The sequence below is a fragment of the Octopus sinensis genome, linkage group LG2, assembly GCF_006345805.1.
Source record: "Octopus sinensis linkage group LG2, ASM634580v1, whole genome shotgun sequence".
Lineage (NCBI taxonomy): Eukaryota > Metazoa > Mollusca > Cephalopoda > Octopoda > Octopodidae > Octopus > Octopus sinensis.
Genome location: NC_042998.1, coordinates 49,675,349 through 49,701,114, shown reverse-complemented (window position 1 = coordinate 49,701,114; position 25,766 = coordinate 49,675,349). Strand labels below are relative to the sequence as shown.

At 37.6% G+C, this 25,766-nt stretch overlaps 1 protein-coding gene and 2 long non-coding RNA genes across 3 annotated transcripts; 1 reads left to right on the top strand and 2 right to left on the bottom strand.

Annotated features, from left to right (window-relative positions):
* Positions 1-2,959: 2,959 nt before the first annotated feature.
* On the bottom strand, positions 2,960-10,649 carry LOC118767864. Its single transcript, XR_005003771.1, has 3 exons — positions 10,477-10,649; positions 9,156-9,160; positions 2,960-2,990 (listed from the first exon to the last, which is right to left on the bottom strand). It is a non-coding gene; the product is annotated as an uncharacterized LOC118767864 (long non-coding RNA).
* Positions 7,272-25,456, top strand: LOC118767868. The gene is made up of 3 exons (XR_005003774.1): positions 7,272-7,282; positions 14,611-14,614; positions 25,373-25,456. It is a non-coding gene; the product is annotated as an uncharacterized LOC118767868 (long non-coding RNA).
* On the bottom strand, positions 19,323-24,539 carry LOC115230602 (modulator of smoothened protein). Its single transcript, XM_029800746.2, has 3 exons — positions 24,201-24,539; positions 20,023-20,238; positions 19,323-19,671 (listed from the first exon to the last, which is right to left on the bottom strand). Exons 1-3 carry the CDS (start codon positions 24,301-24,303, stop codon positions 19,484-19,486), a joined length of 507 nt encoding a protein of 168 aa, XP_029656606.1. The 5' UTR covers positions 24,304-24,539; the 3' UTR covers positions 19,323-19,483.
* Positions 25,457-25,766: the final 310 nt, after the last annotated feature.

Below are 25,766 nucleotides of genomic sequence, written 5' to 3'. Positions count from 1 at the left end.
ATATGTATGTGTGTGTATATGTTTGGGTGTCTGTGTTTGCCACCCCCCCCCCCCAACATCGCTTGACAACTGATGCTGGTGTGTTTACGTCCCCGTAACTTAGCGGTTCGGCAAAAGAGACAGATAGAATAAGTACTAGATTTACAAAGAATAAGTCCTGGGGTCGATTTGCTCAACTAAAGGTGGTGCTCCAGCATGGCCACAGTCAAATGACTGAAACAAGTAAAAGAGTAAAGAGTAAAGAGTATTGAATTCCGAGGGACAAGTATAAATTCTTACGTTGAGGCAAGGGAATAACAGAGTCGCCCGGATCAATCTCAATACATTCCCTGAATTATTTGATAGTACTTATTTTGTCGACCCTGGATTCATGAAAGACAAAACCGGCGTCGCCGAGTGAAATTCATAATATATAAAGATATAACTAAGTACCTTTAAGCTTTTAATGCGAAGCATTACTATCTCTCTTACACCGATCGTTTATCAACAGAATATAAGATTAAAACGCAATTGTGTTTCATATTGTCTTTGAAAGATTTAATATTGTCACATTGGTATCAGACTTTATGCTTGGAAGAAAATACTAGCACTCAACATAGCCTAATATTGGTGATTGATGTAAGAAACATATTATAAACCATTGTGGACGACGAAGAATTTACACCAGAAAACTAATTTGCGCAACAAATCTATCTTAACACTACGCTGTGTTCGAATATGCTTGGAGAGACATAAATATTAGGAAGATTATCCTGGAAATAAAATCAAGTTATAAAAATTACATTGATTCTCTCGGAAGAAAACATAACAGAAATCATGATGAATGGCTCACTGAATACTTACAGGCTAAAGTGAACTTAATCCACTTTTTCCAAAGAGAATGACAAACTGCATCAGAGATTTGTGAAACTTCGACTATATTTCTCGAGAAAATGGAAACGTTAGATCCTTTGATATTTCACCATTTGCAACTTTGCAACACTTAAGAGAATTATCAACTCTCAAGGCTATCAATGAAAGAGATTGTTTTCAAGCCGAGTAGAAGAGAATGAGATTTTCTTTCCTTTCTTTCTTTTTTTTTTATGCTAGTCATATATAGAAATATTCAGGAAACCAATGTATTCTTCCGTTAATTTTCAGTAAAACGACTTATGTTTACTTCTGTTTCACTAGAGCAAGAGTTGGTGACATTATTGTAACTTGCAGTTGCTAAAGAGGTGTATATTTCGAAGTTGAAAGTTACAATAAAAAAGAACATGGAAAGGTATTGGTTACAACCTCCTGTTGTTGTTATCACCAATATGTATATACATATGTGTGTGTGTGTACATGTGTATATATGTATGTATATATGTGTGTATGTATATATATATATATATATATATATATATATATATATATAATATATATAAATGTTAAATGGATGTACTATTAAATTAGTATCCAATTTTCTCACCCTTATTAGTTGATTATATATATATATATATATATATATATATATATATATATATTTCAATAGGTGAATGAATTATCCTATGTTTATCGTCAGCATGGAAAATTCGTTGAACCGATACCAGGGTAGCAAATTCACGTCAGAAACACGGTTAAAACTACCTGTTCAAGGGTAGAAACTCCGGGTTCATGTGGTGCAGAAATTTGTGTGTTATAAATGAATAAATGAAAGAATGGAGTCGAACGAAGATGTTAACAAAGTTCCTTTACTCTCGACATATGTTTTGAAGACAACATGGTTTCATTCCAAAGGAATAAAGGGTGCAAGATGCAATCTTCTCATCAGGAAAGAAAGGGAGCCTCTCTCGGCAACAAGACAAACAAAAATTCCGATGACCGCCTACATGGTAAACAAAACGATAAGTGTTTTTAAAAAAACCGATAGAAGAATTGACGTCAAAGTTAGATAGTAGGAAGAGAAGGGTTAAAGGAATGATAGGTAGGGAACCAGTGGAAAGGGAAGGGTACGTTGATTAAGAATGTTCAAAGGTTTAGGAAAGAATTTCGCTATTGAAGTGGAGTGCACGTTAAGCTAATTGTTCAAACCACGATGCCTATCGTAATCATTTGTATGAGTAAAAAGTATGTTTCTGCCAGTTTACATTTATACGATTTCTCTATGAGTGTGTTTACAAGGGAAACCTTAGAGAAGAGGATATGGAAGAGCTCAGAGTTGCAAATGTTACAAAATCTCCTGCCCTTATCAAAAGGAAAGGATACAGACAGTATGAACCAATCTAACTTGAAATCTATATTATTGTCTTTAAGACGCCAAACTAATTTACTTAGCCCTGTACTATGTCGTTTTTTACTATCCCTGAATGTTGAATAATGGATTGAAATTCTCTTGGATAACTGGGAAGTGGACGCTCCTATATAGAAAAAGATATTACTTTATAACTTATAAAATTGTAATGGTAGGGTGAGTTATTTTGGGAAAAACTGAGAAGACTGCGAGAGTATTAGTGTGAGAGAAATAAGGTGGCTTAGGTAGAGTGACTGATATCAGGGAAGAGGAGAACAGATTTGTGTAAGTGACATATACAGAGTAGCAGTGGGATGGTAACGTTAATACAGCTGTACACATGCGCGCTTTCAATCAGTTTACAAAGCCAAGTTATAACAGACAAACGATAACTAATGCAAACAGTGCTTGTATGTGTGTGTGTGTGTGTGTATGTATGTATGTGTGTGTGTATGTATGTATGTATGTATGTATGTATGTATGTATGTATGTATGTATGTTATACGCTGTCACCTTTAAGAAAAGGAATGATTTAGGTCAAAGGTTTAATCTATTAACATGTATATACGTACACTTATGACATTACGCACACGAATGGAAGTAACTTAATCCTACAACTATATTTGTGATTAAACCAAACTCATTCTTTTTTTTATCTATCTATATATATATATATATATATATATATATATATATATATATCTTTCTCTCTCTCTCTCTTCTCTCTCTCTCTCTCTGACAGACAGACAGACAGACAGATAGAAGAATAGATAGATATTAGATAGATAGATAGATAGATAGATAGATAGATAGATAGATAGATAGATAGATAGTAGATAGATTGATAGATAGATAGATAGATAGATAGATAGATAGATAGATAGATAGATAGATAGATAGATAGATAGATAGATAGATAGATAGATAGATAAATCAGGGACAAAAATCATGGCCACTGGCTTGATGTTTCTTTAATTCATTTTCTACATATGTTTCAGTATTCTACAACACATGACGTCACATTATAAATCCAGTTATTAGATATATCCCACAGGGCCAACATGAGAAGGAAATACATCGTCAGACAATTATCTGACGATGTACCTTTTTCAGTTGCCTGACGATGTGTTCATGCTGACCCTATAAGGTGAATCTATCGTGCGACGTCGTGTGTTGCAGAATACCGAAACATATGTAACAGATGATTTAAAAGAGTTCCAAGTCAATGCCAAATTTTTGTTTTTGTCTTTGTTTTTTTTTTATTATTATTATTGCTGTGCTCTTTGCATTAGGTCATAGACCACCTTTGACTGCGGAGGACCCGTGTGCATATGCGACATTGGGTTTAGCATTAGAACGGAAACATGGCCTATGATTGACAGTTTATGGACGCTAATCCTTATTATTACCTTTCCCGATGCTGACCGTCACCATTACGTTCCCCGATTTCTTATATATAATTGGCCCCAATTATATATATAATTGTCCTATCTATACCATTAATTTTCTCGAAGTTTAACGTAACCTTACATTTTCCAGCGTTAATCCTTACAACTGCATTTCCCGGCAGTTATGTATACCAAAACCTTTCCCGGTGATACTTGTTACTATTACCTTTGCCGGCCTTAATCTTTGGTATTGCATTTCGTGGGGCTAATCGTTACCATTACATTTCACGACCCTACTCGTTACACTTATATTTCTTGACGTTAATCTTTACAATTCCATTTCACGACTCTATCTATATCATCAAATTTGTCGACGCTCATCGTTACCATTAACTTTCAAGACGCAACTCATTACTTTTGCCTTTCCCGACGCTAATTGTTACCAATACCATTATATTAACCAACTCTAAACGTTACACTCAACTTTCCCGATGCTCATCTAAACCATTACCTTTCCCGTCGCTAAACGTTACGATTTTCTTTCTTGAGGCTAATCCTTACATTTGATTTTACCGACACTTATCTATACGACTTATTTTCTCGACGCTGATTATGACCATTACATTTCCTGGCACTAATCATTACCATTACGTCTCCCCAAGCTAAATCTAACACATTTCCCGTCGCTTCATTGTATACCATTATTTATATTTCTTGAAGCTTATCGTTGCCATTAACATTCAAGAATTTAATCAATGCAATTGCATTTCCCGACGCTAATCGTTACCATTGCCTTTCTCGATGCTAAAGGTTATCATTACCTCTCCCGATGCTAAAGGTTACCACAATATTACTCGACGCTAAATCCTACATTTGCATCTCCTGATTCTTTTCTATACTTTCAAATCTATCGCTAATCCTTACAATTGCATTTCTTGGCGCTACTCATTAAAAATGGCATTGCCGACGCTAATACGTACGTACACTCGAGCGTGCGCACAAACGGCTACACATACATATATTTGTACAAGCCTATGTATGTCATCTGTAGTCGTGTACGTACGTCCATACATTCGTCTAAATATACGCATATACATACAAGACTACGTACCTACATACATAGTTCAATATGTAGAAGCATACGTAAGTATACACAGGCGTACATACTTGCGTACATACGTACGTGCATATGTACATAGATACGAACTGTCATACGTGAGCCATAGGGGATCCGTTGACTGTGATCCATAGGTGGGGAAGAACCTACGCTGTGACTCATAGGTTGAGAGAGCTATAAGGAGTATATATACGCTGGGAAAAAATATCTTACACTGTGACGCATAGACTGCAAGGTTCCCTCGATTGTGACTCAGACTCGGGTATATTCTTTTCTGCTTTTCTGCTCTAGGCACAAGGCCCAAAATTTTGGGGGAGGGGGCCAGTCGATTACATCGACCCCAGTACGCAACTGGTGCTTAATTTATCGACCCCGAAAGGATGAAAGGCAAAGTCGACCTTGGCGGAATTTGAAATCAGAACGTAAAGACAGACGAAATACCCATTTCTTTACTACCCACAAGGGGCTAAACTCAGAGAGGACAAACAAGGACAGACAAACGGATTAAGTCGATTATATCGACCCCAGTGCGTAACTGGTACTTATTTAATCGACCCCGAAAGGATGAAAGGCAAAGTCGACCTCGGCGGAATTTGAACTCAGAACGTAGCGGCAGGCGAAATACGGCTACGCATTTCGCCCAGCGTGCTAACGTTTCTGCCAGCTCGCCGCCTTTCAAACTCGGGTTTATCAAACTGAGACTCAACGGCTAGGATGACCCTAGATTCGTGACACAGAGTGGATAGGCCCTACACTGATTTATAGGATGAGTTGACCTAAGACTGACTCAGTGACTGAAAGCCCTTCGACTGTGACTAGTATGTACAAGTATACTTAAATATGAGAGTAAATTTGCACTTACGAATTAGCATACTCATATCCGTACATTTATGAATACTTATGAGCAGACGTATATACGTACAGTACATATATGCGTACAAATGTATGCACATATGCGCATAGGCGTAGAAGTGGCTGTGTGGTAAGTAGCTTGCTTACAAACCACATGGTTCCGGGTTCAGTCTCACTGCGTGGCACCTTGGGCAAGTGTCTTCTACTATAGCCTCGGGCCAACCAAAGCCTTGTGAGTGGATTTGGAAGATGGAAACTGAAAGAAGCCCGTCGTATATATGTATATGTATATCTATATATGTATGTGTGTATATGTTTGTGTGTCTATGTTTGTCCCCCTCCCACATCGCTTGACAACCGATGCTGGTATGTTTATGTCCCCGTAACTTAGCGGTTCGGCAAAAGAGACCGATAGAATAAGTATTAGACTTACAAAGAATAAATCCTGAGGTCGACTTGCTCGACTAAAGGCGGTGCTCCAGCATGGCCACAGTCACATGACTGAAACAAGTAAAAGAGTATACCTATGTACGCACATATGTATGCACATAAATGCATTCGTGTGTGAATAAATGCATGCGTAGGTGTGTGAGTACGTACGCACGTAACTATGTGCGTGTACGTGACCGTACGTATGTTTGTACTTGTGTACGTACGTATGCACAGAGATATGGATGTACGTATGCACACAAGTATGGATGTACGTATTTTGTCAGGCACGTGCCGTCGGTAATTACTCAGGGTAAGCAGTTGGTGACCTTTATGTAGTAAAACACACAAAAAATAAGCGAAACACAGGCGCATGACTGAGTTGAAGGCAAATTTACTTCTGCCTTTATAGCACGTAAAGAAAACGTTGTTGTCGGAGTGTACGCAGCACGTGTACTGCAGCGTAGCTTAATACTAAGATTGAAAGGCAGGAGCGAATTATGCCTACCTAATCTACAAAAATAAAAATAAAATATTTTGTATTTTACGCATAGTAATCAGCGTAACCTTCATAATTTTATTGAATTAGGTTCTTATTTTGCCATAAAAGGAAAATGTTGCTATCGATCTATTTTACTCAAGGCAGGCACTACCTCCCTTGCCTACTTAGGCGGCACGTCCCTGGTATTTGCGTATATATGTGCGTACGTATGTCCATAATCAAGTACGTACGTATTCGCTTACGTATGTGTATTCGCATACGCGTTCGAATGTCCGTATGTATTCGTATATTATGCACGTAAGAATAAGCGTACGTATGACGATATTAATCTTCGTGCATATGTATGTACGTATGCGAGGACATATGTGCGGACGAATTTGAATACGTACGTGCATACCTGCGTGCGTACATAGTCACACAACCGTACATAAGTACGTGCATACATCCGTCCATACATACATAAAAACATACATGCATAAGTACATCATACGCACGTCCATACCTACCACCATACATACGTCCATACGTACTTGCATAAATACATGCATACATACATGCATTCGTAATTGTATATTTACGTATCTATTACGATGCATACGTACTAGCATACATACATGCATACGAACGTATGTATGCACGTGTATATGTAAAGTGCAGAGGTACAGATATGCACACATATGTGCATGCATACGCACGGCTACACATACGTATATGTATATTTGTACAAGCAAACGTGTGTCATACGTGGACAAGTACGTATATACGTAACTCATAGAGAGCCCTAGTCTATGACGCATAGGCTGTGAAGGAGCTCAGCTGTGAGTGATCGCTTTGGGGAGGAGATCTAGACCGACTCATAGGCATAGGGACCTTAGACTGAAAAATATACTGGAGGGAAGGTCTAGACTGTGATTATTAGGCTCGAATGACTCCAGCCTCTGATTTATACGTTGGGGGACGGTGTAAAAACTATGTCATGGGCTGTAGAAGGCTGTAACTGTACTTATGAGGGCATATATGCACATATATACATGAATATGTACTTACTTATATACACACGTACATACATCCGTCCATATATAACATAGACGTACATCCAAACGTAGATACATACGTAAGTGCAAACAGCCTTATATACGAACGTAAAACCTACCTACAGACAAACATACATACATACATACATACATACATACATACATACATACATACATACATACATACATACATACATACATACATACATACGGTACGCGCATACGTAAGACGATACATATGTCAAAACAGGCATACGTCCATTCATTCACACGGACATACATACATGCATATGTACTTAAAGCGTACGTACGTACATACATACGTGAATACGTAAGTACGCACGTATTTACGTACAGGTATACTTATAGCCATACGCATACACATACGTACTCATAGGGGAACCGTTGTCTGTGACCCATAGGCTGGGGGAGTTGCCTTGACCGTGACTCATGGGGAGGGATAGGCTAGTATATGACTCATAGAATGGAAAGGCCCTAGTTTATGAGTTGTATGCGCAAATGTATGGACATACATTAGTATGTACCTATGCGCTTACGTATACAAGTATCAATTTGCATACTTAAGTACTTAACGATGTGCCAAAATATGTGCATACATGTGTCTGTACGTCTGTAAATAAATATGTACGTCTGTGTGTATATATGTCCGTACGTATGAGCAACCCTATGGAGGTACGTATACACCTAGGTATGTGAGAATGTACGTACGTTCGTAACTCCGTGTATTTGCGCATGCCTGCGCATGAATGTATGAGCGTATATATGTGTGTACGTTGGTGCCAATATATATACTTACCTATTGAAAAACATATGTGCGTACGTATGTAGATTCGTATGTCAAAACGTATGCTTATATGTATATGAAAGCGCATATGCAAACATGTCAGTACAGACGTACGTCCGTATACGCATGCGTGTGAGGATACGCACGTATGTAAGTGTGTATGCGAGGACGTAAGCGCGTAAGTAAGCAGATACGTGCGTGCGTATTTCCATAGTTCCTTATGAATGAATGGACGTATGCATGTTTTGGTATATGTATCGCCTTACGTATGCGCGTACCGTAAGTAGTTCGTGCGCACTTTCATACGTACGCGCATACGTAAGAGATAGACGCTTGCATACCTACGTCCCCACACACCTTCTTTCACACGCGCAAATGTACATTCATACATATGTCCATACGTAAATACAGACATATGTACACACGTACTCATACGTATAGACAGACATTAATATGTGTGTGTAAGGCGGCGAGTTGGCAGAACCGTTAGCATGCCGGGCGAATTGCGAGCCGTATTTTGTCTGCTGTTACGTTCTGAGTTCAAATTCCGCCGAGGTCGACTTTACCTTTCATCCTTTCGGGGTCGATAAATTAAATACCAGTTACGCACTGGGGGTAATTGACAATCCGTTTGACTGTCCTTGTTTGTCCCTTCTATGTTTAGTCCCATGTGGGCAATAAAGAAATAAGAAACGTTAGTACGCCGGGCGAAATGCTTAGCGGTATTTCGTCTGCCGCTACGTTCTGACTTCAAATTCCACCAAGGTCGACTTTGCCTTTCATCCTTTCGAGGTCAATTAAATAATACCAGTTACGCACTGGGGTCGATATAATCGACTTAATCCATTTGTCTGTCCTTGTTTGTTTCCTCTGTGTTTAGCCCCTTGTGGGTAGTAAAGAAATAGGTATTCCGTCGATCTTTACGTTCTGAGTTCAAATTCCACCAAGGTCAACAATGCTTTTCGTCCTTTCGGGATCGATAAATTAAGTACTGGGGTCACTCCCAAAAAAATTTCGAGGCCTTTTGCCTAGAGTAGAAAAGAATGTGTGGGGAAGGGGGTTGGTAAGACGCTTGCTTCCCAACCACAGGGTTCCGGGTTCAGTCCCACTGAGTAGCACCTTGTCTTCTTCTGTAGCTTCGGGCTGACCAAACCCTTGTGAATAAATCTGGTAGACGGAAGCAGAAAGAAGCACACTGTGTATATATATATGTGTGTGTGTGGTGGGTGGGTATCTGTCTGTGTTTGTTCCCCACCACCGCTTAACAACTGGTGTTGGCGTGTTTCTGTCTCCGTAACTAAGCGGTTCCGCAAAGAGGCCGATAGAGTAATAATAATACAATAATGAAATTATTGTATACAGTGCTCAGGTGCACCACAACTTGTCAGAAAGTGCATATAAAGTACATGCAGTAATGTAGAAATGTCTGGAAAGTGAACAGTGTATGAGTCAGATACATGCTTGTGTGTGTATGGAGGGGAGAAAATCAAGTGTAGTGTTGGCGAATCTCAGGAAGCATGGACGTTTTGAAGGATGCAGTGCTCCGACAACTAACAACCGATGCCGGCAGTTTGTTCCATGCTTCAGCAACTCTCAGCGTGAAAAAATGTTTCCTGAAGTCATGGGAGCTGTGCTGTTTTCTTACATTGTAAATATGTCCACGGGTGTTAGATGGGTGGAGTTTGAAGAGGTGCTCACAGTTATTGTTTGTGCGATGGTTGAAACACCAGGCTTCGAAAAAAATGTATTGGGACCGATTCATTCGACTAAAAATTCTTCCAAGCGGTGCCCAAACATTGCCTCAGTCAAATGACTGTAACAAAGTAAAAGAAGAAAAAAATATATAGCCGGTTCGTCTGGAATGCAATACGTACGCAGATATTTACGTGCTAAGTATATAGAAACGTACGGTCATGTTCGTACGGGAGTTAGACGTATGTAGACATGTACTGTAAAGGCGTGTAGCTTAGTGGTTCGGGCATTCCGCTCACGATCGTAAAGTCGTGCGTTCAATTCCCAGCGACGTGTCCTTGAGCAAGACACTTTATTTCACGTTGCTCCACGTCACTCGGCTGGCAAAAATGAGTAGAACCTGTATTTCAAAGGGTCGACCTTGTCACACTTTATGTCACGCTGAACATCCCTGAGAATCACGTTAAGGGTACACGTGTCTGCGGAGTGCTCAGCCACTTGCACGTTAATTTCACGAGCAAGCCGTTCTATTGATTGTATCGGCTGGGACCCTCGTCGTCGCAACCGACAGAGTGCTTCTTACACACGTACATACATAGTACGAACATGCGTACTCTCAAACATGCGTCCATACGTGCCTACAGAAGGCGCGTGTCTTAGTGGTTAGGGTATTTGGCCCACGATTATAAGGTCGTGAGTTCAATTTCAGGCGATACGTTGTGTCCTTGAGCAAGACACTTTATTTCACGTTGCTCTAGTCCACTCAGCTAGAAAAAATGAGTAGTGCCTGTATTTCAAAGGGCCGGCCTTGTCACGCTCTGTGTCACGCTGAATCTCCCTCAGAATTACGTTAATGGTACACGTGTCTGTGGAGTGCTTAACTACTTGCACGTTAATTTCACGAGCAGGTTGTTCTGTTGATCAGATCAAGTGGAATCCACGTCGTCGTAACCAACAGAATGCCGATTGTACGTGCATGCATGCATACGTGTGGTCAAACATACAATTGTACGAACATGCATACATACGTGTGGTCAAACGTACAATTGTACGAACATATAGCCTATCCAGCTACCTTCCATTATTTTAATTTCTATTGAAGCTCTGTAACTTATGAACAATGATCACCTGTCTGCCTACCTGCCTCGCTGCCTGTCTAATCAACTGTGTGTCGTTTGCTCCTTCTCGAGCTATGCTTGGTTCATAACGGCAGGTTTCCCGGTTCCATTAGCGTATAGGTTCCCTACCTTGACGAGACGCCGGTCCGTCGCAGGTGAGCTGCTAGATGCAGGAGGAAAGAGTGAGATAAAGTTGTGGCGAAAGTATCAGCAGGAGTTCGCCTTTACCTTCTGCCGGAGCCGCGCGGAGCTTAGGTGTTTCGCTCATAAATACACACATCACCCGGTCTGAAATTCGAACACGCGAGTTCGCTGCTCTGGCTAATAGGCCATGTGCCTTCACCTAATCAACTGTGGAGTCTGTTTATCAAATGGATGACGTAAACCTTTCCTTGGATATGGCGTTATTCAATTGCTGGTAACTTTTCCCAGGTGTTTCATGCACTCAGTATTTTTGAAGGTGAACAGATACAAAATTACAATACAATATCAATAATAGAGTCGTTATTACAAAAGATAATCCGGTTCTCCAATATGCTATGTTTTCATTCATTTTACCTGTAGACACACACACACACACACCTGCCAGTCTGTGTCTCTCTCAATCAATATGCGTGTGTGTGTGTGTGTGTGTGTGCGTGCGTGTGTATATATGTGTGTGTGTGTGTGGTGTGTGTGTGTGTGTGTGTGTAGAAGGTTGTTTGTTATGGCCGGACAGAGAGTGACCATTGGTTTCGCATCTAAAAAGTGCATAACTGCAAAGGCGACTTGTCAGACTCGTTGGCCGGTAGCACCACCCTACCTATGTGCCTCCGGTCAACGAGTCTGACGAGTTGTTTATACAGCTAAGCGCTTTTTAGGTGCAAAACCAAAGATCACTCTTTGACCAGTCATAAAAAAAAACAATCTTGTAAGTATTACTGTTCCAATGCTTTGGAGTTAGAGTGCGCTTCATCATCATCATCGTCGTCGTTTAACGTCCGCTTTCCATACTGGCATGGGTTGGACGGTTAGGATGAGAACTGGCAAGCCAGGAGGCTGCACCAGGCACCAATCTAATCTGGCAAGGTTTCTACAGCTTGATGCCCTTCCTAACGCCAACCACTCCGAGAGTGTAGTGGGTGCTTTTTATATGCCACCGGCACGAGGGTCAGTCAGGTGGTACTGGCATCGACCACGCTTGAACTGTGCTTTTTACGTGTCACCGGCACGGGAGCCAGTCACCAACACTGGCAACGGCCACGCTCGAATGGTGCGTTTTACATGCCACCGGCACGGGAGCTAGTCAGGCGGCACTGGCAACGACCACGCTCGGATGGTGCCTTTTACGTGCCACCGGCATATGAAATACTGACCGATATATATATATATATACATCATAGCCTCTACGTGGTCGCTTCATCTTCGAGAAACAGCAGCCAAATCTCCTTTAAATCGCACTTGCCTATTTTTAAAATACCTTTAAATGTGGAGCTAAAGAAGGGAAGCAGCTGAATTAAGGGGAGGCAACCTGTATATTGTCAAAAACATTGAAACGTGAAGCTACAAAGGGAGACTACTTATTTAAGGGGAAGCAACTCCTCTTGCACACGAAATATGCTTTGCATTTCAAAATTTGAAATTTCTCTTTCTTTACATTTGCTGATCTTGAGGAAAGGACAGTGCCTGTGGCTTTGCTGAGACTGATATGTCTATGTTCCTTTAGTAAGTCAATACCTGTGAGAAAGATAAGAACAGGGATGAAATTCCAGAGGACTGAAATTTGGGAGAGGAAAAACTGGAACATTGGACACAGAAGAGATGAGAGGAAGACAGACAAGTAGGATGGGATTTCCTTAGTAGAGGCGGCGTAGGTCTAAGTACCTCCCAGGTGTAGAGGCCATTGTAGTAGCAGTAGAAAAGGCAGAGATATAAGACAGCATGCTTGAGAGCCAGAGGATTTGTCAAGGCTGGAAAGCCTGTGATCATATGCTTGTATGATCCAATAACAACACACTGCCTGTTCTTTTATTCTTTTACTTGTTTCAGTTATTTGACTGCAGCCATGCTGGAGTACCGCCTTGAAGGGTTTCAGTCGAACAGAATTTATTTTTTAAACCTAGTACTTTTTCAGTCTCTTTTGCTGAACCGTTAAGTTACAGGGACATAAATACACCAACACCAGTTGTCAAGTGATGATGGGAGGGAACAAACACTGACACAAAGACACACACACACACTCACACACATACACATACATACAAATATATATATATGTTGTTCGAAAAATGTTCAGTTTCTATGCTTTTGTTTTTATGCTTTCGTTTCTCATTGTGTTCAACATGTTTTGATGCCCTGTACCTATATAAGCATGTATATACATATATATGTAGGTATGTACATATGTATGTATATATTCATATATTATTTATATTATATACATATATATATATATATATATATATATATATACACACACACATGCATATATACATACATATATACATACATATATACATATATATATATATATATATATATATAATATATATATATATATATGATGGGCTTCTTTTCAGTTTGTCTACCAAATCCACTCACAAGACTTTCGTTGGTCCAAGATTGTAGTAGAAGACACTTGCCCAAGGTGCCATGCTGTGGGACTGAACCTGGACCCATGTGATTGGGAAGCCAGCTTCTTACTACACAGCCACGCCTGGGCCTATGTATAAAAAAGAAATGTGTTAATGTATTCAAATAATGTAGAAGTTACCACAAGATACAAAATATGACCAACCAATTTTTGTAGCATTGTTTTATGTAGAAAGCACACTAATTAAATCCTTAACATATCAGACAAGATGCTTTCCAGCATTTCTACTAGTTATACATTCTGAGTTCAAATTCCACTCAGGTTGACTTAGCATTTAATCCTTTCAGGGTCAATTAAATAAGTATCAATTGAGCATTGGGGTGGATGTAATCAACTAGTCCCTTCCCACATAATTTCAGGTTTTGTCTATATAGAAAAAAGACAATATCTACCCCTTTCACTCATTCACCTATTCTTGGTCATGTTGCCTTGAATGAATAAAGGCACCATACATTGATGAGAATAATGAATAATGTTGCAGAGTAAAAGGCAACCATAGCAGTTCTGGAGCAATGGTTAATGAATGAGTGGAACAAGATTCTTTAGTCTACACTCTTTTGTTAATCTGAAAACATGAAAACATCTCTAGTAATGATCCCATGGAAAAATGAACTCAGTACACCATGTAAAGTGATTAGCGTTATGAAGAGTATCTAACCACAGAAACTATACCAAAAATGAAAGGTTTTCAGTGAGACCTGGTCCTCAGACCTGTCTAGTAGAGTAGCGGTAACTTTGAATAAGAACTGACTTAGATCAGGTTGACCAGATCAAACTATGTCAGTAAAGTAAGTGAACACAAAATTGATGATGATGTTAGAGGATATTACACCATCTCATGAATTATTATAAGTTATATTTTTATAATTCAAAAATTGATAGTTTTGTTGTCTTTGTAGGCCTCCTTTGACTAGACAATTTGGTTCCCAACGAAAATTCCACACTGAAATTGAAATTGGATAAAAAATATGGTTAGCTCAGTTATGATGTTGAGCCAATGCTGAAGGAGAATCACTTCCACACTGTTAAAAACTATTGGCAGATCAATGTTGTACATCAGTAATGGGTTGCCTGTAAATTAATGATTTTCCAGCATATCTTCATCATTTTACGTTTGTTTATCCAACTTTGTTGTCTCAGATATGTTAGTTAGTTAGCAAATAGCAAGGCCATGTAGGGGGACATTGAGTTACGTACAGGGTGGTGTTCATGTAAAGAGTTCAGGCCACTTGAGGTCAAGGGAGGCTTTGAACAAAGCGGTCGTCGGCATCTTCACCATCTCGTCTGGCAGTTTGTTCCACGGATCCGCAACCCGACGGAGAAAGCTCCTCTCCTTCGATTGAGATGAAATCGTCGCAGGTAGAGCTTTTCGGAATGACCCCGCAGCCGACGCTCTGGAGCAGGAGTGAAGAACAGCTCTTTCGAGAGGTTACACTTTCCGCTTATGATGTTGTGGGCGAGAATGAGATCACCACGGCGGCGGCGTGCAACACAGCATCCTGAGATTAACTCTTGTCATTTCTACTCATATTTTCCACAGTCTTTTCCTTCTGTTAGTCTCTTTCCCATGGTTCTCCTGGCACTTCTTTACCTATCTGTTATTATCCATATGTTTTGCATGTCCATACCCATTCAGTTGTGCCCCTTGAATACTATCTCTGATTATTCTATTAACCAGTTTTCTCTCAGTTCATCGGTACCTCATCATAATATAATAATAATAATAATGAAATTATTGTATACAGTGCTCAAGTGCACCACAACTCGTCAAAAGTGCGTATAAAGCATATGCAGTAATGTAAAAATGTCTGGGAAGTGAACAGTGTACGAGTCAGATACATGCTTGCGTGTGTATGGAGGGGAGAAAATCAGGTGTAGTGTTGGCGAACCTCAGGAAGCATGGAAGTTTTGAAGGATGCAGTGCTCCAACAACCAACAACTGATGCCGGCAGGCACACAAACATTACACATCCATTGGATCATGATAGCTTCATCGCTCTCCAACCTTTTCACTTCTGCTGCATTCAGTACCCACATCCCGCTAACATACAGCATTACAGTTCATATATAAGCATTGTACAACGTATTCTCCGTTCGGAGGCAGAGTCCTGTTGTCAGTAGAGGTAATAGTTTCCAGAACTTTGTCCATCTTTTGCTTGTTCTGACTACAATGTTTTCAGAACATCGCCTCCACTGCCAATTTAATTGCCTAGGTAACATAAGCCATCAACTACTTCTATAGATTCTTCTAAGCATCACAAAGACTTTATTTTACTGGTGCTCTGACTTTTAACTAATTTAACACTCCAGCCTCAAACAAAATATTTATTCACAGTTAGCCTACTTTTGACTGCACAAAACTTCTTGTATACCTATAGATCACATTGGAATTTATACCTATTCCTTAAAAAAAAATTGAAGCAATATTATTACAAGGAATTATTTTACTAAGAATCTATTTTAGGATATTATCAAAGCCTAAGAACATACTGGATTTTGTGATATAAACTTCCAGCTTTATATAAATTGATCAAAATCAAAGCCCTCCATCAAAATTTCAAGTTGATCAATGGCCCAATACCAGCTGAATGATGATAAAGTTTTGGGATTTGGTTTGCAAGATTCTAAATATGAGTTCGTGTGTTGAAGCATATTCAGTTGTGTCTGGGGAAGGTCATTTTCTTTATGTGCCTTATAATGTAACACACTCACTAGTAAAATTTCCACTTATTTCTTATTTTTATTTTCCTAAAATTTTTACTAAATTCTTCATTATTTTCAAAATCAATCAGAACAAAGGATGTGTATTCCAAAGGAAATATGACTGGGAATGAGCTAAAATCATTGACTGTGTGTGTGTGTGTGTGTTTGTCTGCAAGAGTGTGTGTGTGTGTGTGTGTGTGTGTGTGTGTGTGTGTGTGTTTGTGTGTATATACACCAGGGATGTTTGGCCTCGTGACTGGCACAAACTGATTAGATTTTGGGATCCATCTGGTACCGGACAAGGATTTTGGATTATTTTTTACTTAATTTTTAAGAGTGGTCGGGTTCATTTTTAGTATTCTCGTTTGTGAGAGCAGTCAATTCTATTTCAGATATTCTCATTTTAAAAATCATCTCTGGCTAATTGTTGAGAGGATGTTGGTATTGCCCTGGCAGAGGGGTTTGCACTCTCTGAGTGCTCTTGTTATTATTATTATTATTATTATTATTATTATTATTATTGAAGGCAGTCAGCCAGAGGGTTCATTAGCACTTTGGACAAAATCTTTAACAGCATTTATTCTGGTTTTACATTCTGAGTTTAAACATCACCAATGTCAACTTTGCTTTTATCCTTTTGGAGTCAATAGAATATGTACCAGTTGAACACTGGGGTTGATGTAATCAACTAGTCCCCTGCTCCAAAATTCCAGGTTTTGTGCATATAATAGAAAGAATTATTATTATAAAGGAGGGAACTTCTAAGGTCAAATTCCGCCATGATCAACTTTGCCTGTCATCCTTTCAGGGTCGATAAATTAAGTACCAGTGAAACACTGGGGTCAATGTAATCGACTAGTCCCCTCCCCAAAAAATTTCAGGCCTTGTGCCTTTAGTAGAAAGGATCTTTAAAGGCAGGATGAAGGTAACAAGCTAATAGAATAGTTAGCATGCCAAGCAAAATGCTTAGCAGCAAATTCTGCTGAGGTCAACTTTGCCTTTTATCCTTTCAGGGTCAATAAAATAAGTACCAGCTATGCACTAGGGTCAATGTAGTCAACTTGCCCCTTCTCCAAAATTATTGGCCTTTTACCAATGGGAAGCTGAAAGAATTATTAAGCACCAGACAAAATGCCTTCTAGTATTTCTTCTGACTGCTTACATCCTGAGTTCAAATCCTTCCAAGATCAACTTTGTCTTTCTTCTCTCCATGGTTGATAAAATAAAGTACCAGTCATGTACTGGGGTAGATGGTGTCAACAACTCCCCAACCCCTCAAAAATTGTCGGCAACAAGGCAATAAGGTGGTGAAATCATTAGAGTGTTAAAAAAGTGAAAATGCTTTATGGTATTTGTTGTGGCTCTTTATGTTTTGAGTTCAAATCCCACCAGGGTCAACTTTGCCTTTTGTCTTTTCAGGGTTGATAAAATAAAGTACCAGTCAATCACAGGCATTGACTAACTTTCTCCACTCAAAATTGTCAGTTTTGTATCTAAATCAGCTATGACTATCATCAATTTTTGCTGGCTGGGCCATTCTTATCCAAGTGAGTTCTTAGTTGAAATTATTACTCCCTTAGACAAGTTAAAGGGTTCATTTTGCTTATACACTCCATTATTATGGTAATAAATAAGGTGGCAAGATGACAGAATCATTAGCACAAGAAGCAAAATGCTTAGCAGTATTTCATCCATCTTTATGTTCCGAGTTCAAATTCCACTAAGATCGACTTTGCCTTGCATTCTTTGAGGTCAATAAAATAAATACCAGTTGAACACTGTGGTCAATGTAATCAACTAGAACCCCTTCACCAAAATTTCCGGTTGGGGAAGGATTATTATGGTAATAAATAAAATGGCAAACTGGCAGAATCTTTAGCACACCAGATAAAATGCTTAGTGACATTTCATCCAGTGTTACATTCTCAGTTCTAATTCCTCTAAGGTCAACTTTGCCTTCATCCTTTCAGGGTCAATAAAATAAATAACAATTGAGCACTGGAGTCAATGTAATTGACTGGACCCCTTCCTTAAAATTTCAGGCCTTGTACCGGATCTTTTCCTTTTGAACGGCAGTTTTTAACACAATTTCTAGTTAACTAAACACTTTTAAACTTCGTATACTGGTAGAATGTGTCAAAATAAAACATTTTTTTCTCTTGGCGTTCTAGAGAAAATTGTAATTTGTAAGTTTAACGTAGTTTAATTTTTCGAATTTTAACCAATCCTATGCCCTCTATTGAGCTAAAATCATTTGCTGCATCTAAAACTGAGACAACATCCTGTCACTAACCCTAACCCTCACCCTAACCCTAAATGTTAGCCTTTCGGTTTTTTTTTTTTCTTAATTGTTAAATTAATTTAATTGTTACGTGTGTGTCTAAAATTATTCGTTTTGTTTTTGTTTTGAGTTTTTGCTTTCGTTTTAGCCTTTCGTTTTTTTTTTTCTTAATTGTTATCCTTAAATTAATTTAACAATTAAGAAAAAAAAAACGAAAGGCTAAAATTTAGGGTTAGGGTTAGTGACAGGATGTTGTCTGTTTTAGATGCAGCAAAATTAAACTACGTTAAACTTACAAATTACAATTTTCTCAAGAAAGCCAAGAGAAAAAAATGTTTTATTTTGACACATTCTACCAGTATACGAAGTTTAAAAGTGTTTAGTTAACTAGAAATTGTGTTGAAAACTGCCGTTCAAAAGGAAAAGATCCCTTGTGCCTATAGTAAAAAGAAAGAAATTATTGTGGTGATAAATAAGGATAAAAGTATTTAAATTATCAATGATATAATAGGAAATAGTACAGGAATATTTATTGTGTACTCCAGACAAATACATGCTGAAATGACAAATCAGATCCAATAGTTGTTTATTCTATAGTCGAAACAGTTTATTTCAGCTTTTCGAAAATGAAAGACAATTTTATGGTGAATGAGATAATTATAGAGATTTTTGTTTACAAATGTGGTACGCATACTTTCCCAACAAAGAGTTCTGAGACAACAGTGATCCACAATGCAAGAACGAAAAAAATGTAAGAGATTCCAACTTGAAAGTTGTGTGGCAGTTGATATGGTAATCCACCAATCTGGTCCATGTTAAAGCCAATCGGGAAAATGACAGCAGCCATACAAAATAATATCACTAATTAAAAAGAAGAAAAAAAAAAGAAATATAAAACATCAGTATTAGTAATGCTAAAATTGAAAGAATGAAACAAAAAAAATGTACAAGCACATATAAAATATACTTAAATTCTGATAATTTAACTTCCTCAGCAATGATTTATTCTAAACCTTTTGTAAGTATTTATCATCTATATTATCATCATATTGAGTTTCAATTAATTTCAAAAATAATCAAGAATTTCCTAAAAGATATGAATTTGTGAAACAATACTATAATGTCCTTAAGATTAAGATATAAACATGAATATAAAAACATTTAGAATTTTCAATGTTTAATTAGTAAAGACAAAATGGTTTTAATACTTACTTGCAACGAAACCAAGCCAACGAGCAAATCTTATTGCTCTATAGTGCCAGAAAGAAAACCAAAGGAGTAAAATAGTAGATGATATAGAACCAATTCCAAGTACTATGCAAATGAAAGTAATGAACCATTCAGCACGAGCAGGTTCTGGATTGTAACATACGGTTGGTCTTTCATATATTGTAAGACAGGTTTTCAGTAACCCAATAGATGTTGCACCTAAAAATGAATTTAAAAATACCTAATTATTACAGATATAAATTATAAATTTCAAATGTAAATTGATATTAAATAAACCTGTGACAAGAGTATCCACTGAGGTAATAGAGATGAGCCACAGACCTAATGCAATTCTTCAAATTTACAAAGAGAATCAGAAATCTTTGGCTTAAACAAAGTGCCTTGGTTAAATATTCCATATTAGGTCATTGTAAATAAAACACAAAAGAATAGTCCATTTCATTACTCAAACTAGTAATGATTTATCTTAAAAATGAGAAAACCAATTTAAGGTGCTAGTATTGTCTATCTTGGGTTTTTCTGCTGTTTCCAAACATGGGTCACATCAATTTAATATATCCAAGAACAGACTAGTGAAAGTTGTGCTAACGTTTGGTCAGCAGACTGCAAAATAACAGAAAATTACTTGAAGCTGTTGCACTAGTCCAATGAGGAAGATTGGCAGAATTGTTAGAGCATCAGTTGAGATGTCTTGCAGCATCAGTTCCTGCCTCATTACTGACCACCAAACAATAAAACAATATTTGCAATGGCTGTAGCACTTAGCTCTACAGCAAGACTGCTATTTCTGCTTTCATTCTATTCATTGTTAAAAGCAACTCAAGAGTCTGAAAACAACTCTGCCTCTTATCATCCTCAACAATATTTAAGGTCTGGTTTTCATACTGGTATGGATTGGAAAGGTCTGCTATGGAGTATATCACCAATCTTCTCAGTATTTTTTCATCTCTTCTGGTAATGGGGTGGGGACAGTATCCTGAATTTTAATACCATCATTTCTGCTCATGTCTTTTTCAGTTTTTCACTAGAATACCCTTATTATATCACACTTTTTTTTTACCAAGCATGCATTATCCTTTCATATTAATGAAGTTGCCCTTTCCTGCATACATCAGCCCAGATACTTTCAGTTCACTTGTGCTAAGTCTTTCTTCCATATGATTCAGCTGCAACTAGTTTCATTAGCTTTCACCATTATGCATCTAATGGAGCATACTCAGCTCATATTTCTCTCCCACTTTTGTAGATTTTTCACATTTAATGTTATGTTCCACTACCATGCAGCATCACAATTTGTACGCATGCTTCATTCTGTCTGATTTTTAAAGGAGAAATGAAAATATTTTGTTACCAAAAGAGATTGCCAAAGCTCTTTGAATTTCTTTATCCTTTCCTACTCTAACAACAATGCTTTCCCTGCAGCCCCCTCCAACAATAATTACATTGCAGATAGCATAAACTATCAGCCAAGTCTAGTGAGTCATATGCGTAGTTCTTAAACTTTACTTCATGGGTACTTTTGTTGCTAACTACAGCAGTGCATCCATCTCATCTGCAACCCTGGCTTTGTCTATCTGAGGTGCATCCATCCCATCTGCAATCCTGTTTCTGTCAATCTGAGGTGCATCCATCCCATCGGAAGTGCATCCATCTCATCTAAAATCCTGCTTCTGTCTATCTGAGATGCATCCATCCCATCTGAAACCCTGCTTCTGGCTATCTGAGGTCTGTCCCACTGCAACCTTTTGTGTATTGATTCCTAGCAATGCATACACAGTACTGAGTTCCTACCAACATGTTTTCCTATACATCAAACTAGGTCATTCACATGGCTCAAAGTTGTTATGCTATGTTATTACAAACTTTGAACTTAAGAAAATACTTCCGATTTTCCTTTTTCTGCAACTCTTTGACAGATTCTATGAGAACTAAGCCATCAGCATATAAAAGCTGGTTTCTTATGTTATAACCTCAAGAATTAAAATGAATAAAAAGAGTTTGTGAATAGGACTCTAGTGGACACCATCTTGCAACTAGTGCCCTTATACATGCTACACATGACACTTCCATATCATTCAGCCACACCTAGTTTCATTAGCCTCCACCAGAACTACAGAGACTGGTCTGTGTCAGAGACCTTAATGCAACTCTAAAGTAGAGTGTTTTAATTTCAGATATGACCAGCTCTTACAGATTGCATCACCTGAAATATAGAATATGTGGTGCCCTGATCTCACACAAATCCAAGCTAATATTATCTTTGGTAACTCACTCAACAACAGTTAAGAGTTGGTGCATTAGATTCAGGTTTTTGTAATTGCCTTTCAACAATGCAGTCTCCTTTAATCTTGAATCACTTGATTATGATATAACTGTGCCAGTCATTTGTGTACAATGTTATCTTGAATTCCTGCACCACCTCATGAACAAAGATAGCAACTAGCATATGAACCCATAATTGGAGCTATGATAGTCAACCCATTCCACCACATTCCCACTCATAACCATGTTCCATTCAATAATTTCAAATAATCCTTTCTACTGAAAGACTTGAAAATTTTTAGGGATCAGAGCAAGTCAATTACACTGCTCCACTGCTCATCATTATCATCATTTTACATCCATTTTCTATGTTGGCATGAGTTGGACGGTTTGACAAAAGCTGGCAAGTCAAAGAGTTGCACCAGGTTCCAGTCTGATTTGGCATGGTTTCCACAGCTGGATGCCCTTCTTAATGCTAACCACTTTACAGTGTATGCTGGCACAAGCACTTTTACGTGGCACTGGTACAAGAGTTTTCTTATAATGCACCTGCACAGATAAGTACTTGTTTCGTCAACAACAAAAGAATGAAAGGCAAAGTCCACTCCAGTCTAATTTGAACTTGGAATGTAGAGATGGAAGAAATGTCACTATGCATTTTGACCAACATGCCAACGATTCTGCTATTTCACTGCCCTACCACCTCTTTGGTAAAGTGCCACCTGGTTTAAAACTATCACTAGGTCCTTATATATCTTTAGCAGGTTTTCCTCTATGGCAAGCTTTCATCTCCCAGCCAACACTTTTCCAGTAGACGTTGCTGATGTTCGATCTTTGCATCAGCCATATGGATCTCACCAATCTGGGAAAGCCTTCAAAAAAGAAATGCATGGGTGCTGATTTCTCTGTTACCCAACTAACAGTTAAAAAAATAGGTACCCCACTTCTGTTCAATGATGCCTTGATCATCATGATCAGAAATGTCATGCAAAACTTAGATTGAGCAGGAAGAGAATTCTAGTTTCACATAACAAATACATACAATATGCTTCGCTACAAAATTCATTGGAATTGAACGAAAAATAAACAAAAAAATAGTTCTGAGGGATTCTTAAAGTAGTAGGCATATTTTATCCGTACAAATCCACAAGGTAACAAGGATAATGAAGTAAAACCTCTTTCTGGAGAAGAATTGCAGGTTCTGAGTCCGTTTTATGATAAAGATGGGAAATTTATACACAAAATGTGTCAACTGATGAAGACAGACACTTCAAAAAATTTATATTTTTACAGACAAATTAACTTTAATCACCGAATTAAAGCAAAATTATGTAAAATTAAAGGATTTAATCTAATAATTTAAACTAAAAGCGCTGTCGAAATGAGTTAAATCATATATATGTGTGTGTGTATATATATATTATATATATATATATATATATATACATACACACACACACACAGAGTTATCAATAATGGATAAGTACTACAAATCATAATATTGCCAAATATATAGATATATGTATGTATGTATATGTGTGTATATATATATATATATATATATGTATATATGAATTAATTGATTTCAACAGCGCTGTATACACACACACACACAGTTGTCAATAACAGATAAATACTACAAATCATAATATTGCCAAATAAATATACATATATATATAATCTTACGATCTTGAATTTTAGGTTCATAAATGTGCAGGATTCACTACTATTATTTCGTTGATACACGAAAAGGTTTCATAATCAAATCGTAAATCGCCATGCAATTAACAATAATATACAATAATATTTTGCAGGTTTCGAATGAGTATATAATAAGTCAAATTACATCGTATGTGATTTTTTTGAAAATACTATCAACATTTATATATATGACTTACCTCCTATTTCTGACACTATCCAGTTTGGCATTGTAATGCTGGCTACTGCTAAAAGATCTGCTGCGAAAAAGAATGCCATCGAAATTATGCTCAGCTTATCCATATTCTTAGGCTGTTATTTTTTCAAATCAGCGAATCTTCAAGGGGGACTTTTGAAAAGCCTTCGCCTTATTATCAGTACTTTTTGTTTGATTTTATTTCTGGATGAAAAAAAATACTGTTTGCCCGTTTTATAAATGTCATTAAACAGGCTCATTTAAGAAAAAAAATTAACTACAACTACATTTCTTGCATCGTCTGATTGTCAACATCGGGTCACGTGACAAAGAACGGTGACTTGAGATGAATTTACATTATGCAATTAACTATATGATTAAATATTTTGCATGTTTTCATATTCTCTTCTTTGATTTACTATTTTTTTAATATTATACTGCAATGTTAAAGGTTACTCGGGTGGAAATAATTCATTTCATTTGTAAAAATTTCCGTGCACTATAGAAAAACAGTGTTACACGGGAAAAATGGGCTTCCATAACATACGGGACTTGGGGGTGGAGGAATACATTTAGATATAAGTTTCTTATCTGTTACGGAAAAATTGGAATTCATATAAATAAATATGATTTTGACAAAGAAACTCATCCAAAAAGAAGGATAGAATTTATTTGCTGCTTAATTGTTCATAATGCAGAATATTTCCGGAATTCAAATATGGAAACACAGAAGTATCACAATTCTAGAATAACGAGTTTATATTGGGATGAGAGTGTGGTATGAATTATAAAATAAACATTTTTCATTCTTTTATTGTGTCTGGGGAGAGTCGTTCTGTTGATAATCAGAAAATTAAATACAAGAATTTGAGATTATTTCTAGCAATCTACCCTAGCAAAACCTTTTCCAATTGAGTAAGGAAAAAAATTACAGATACGAAATGCAGAAGAACACCCAATCACTTTAAATACTAATATTATAAATTACCAAAATTCTATTTCATTTCCTCAGCACATTAACGTTATCAATATAAATGCGTGTGATTAAATATATTTGAAAACTTTTACCATTATTTTAAACATTCAAACGAAAAAAAAGAAAGAGATATTTTTTCATTAAGTAGAGTGACTGTGTGGTAAGTAGCTTGCTTACCAACCACATGGTTCTGGGTTCAGTCCTTTTAGAAATTGAAAAGTAAACTAAAATGTAACCTGAAGTAATTGCCCTTTAGGTTGTAGATCACATGCCAAAGTAGCACCAAATAAATTTTATATGAACGATGTATACAACAGGTGCAGGAGATTTTCATCAGAAATTCAATCATTAGAAGGCAGTGAGCTGGCAGAAACATTAGCATACTGGGCGAAATGCTTTACGTTCTGAGATCAAATTCTGCCAAGGTTGACTTTGTCATTCATGCTATCGGGGTTGATAAATTAAGTACCATTTGCGTACTAGAGTCGATCTAATCGATTGACCCCCCTCCCCAAAAATTTCAGGCCTTGTGCCTAGAGTAGAAAAGAATATTTAGGCCAATTTTTCACATCAAAACATATTCATGTTGACGTG

Excerpts from the sequence above, each read along its gene's own strand:
- LOC115230602 (XM_029800746.2), bottom strand. The coding sequence starts at position 24,303 with ATGGATAAGCTGAGCATAATTTCGATGGCATTCTTTTTCGCAGCAGAT. Across the intron at positions 20,239-24,200 it reads GATAGTGTCAGAAATAGGAG|GTGCAACATCTATTGGGTTA; the intron begins GTAAGTCATATA and ends ATTCATTTTTAG. Across the intron at positions 19,672-20,022 it reads TTGGCTTGGTTTCGTTGCAA|TGATATTATTTTGTATGGCT; the intron begins GTAAGTATTAAA and ends CTTTTTAATTAG.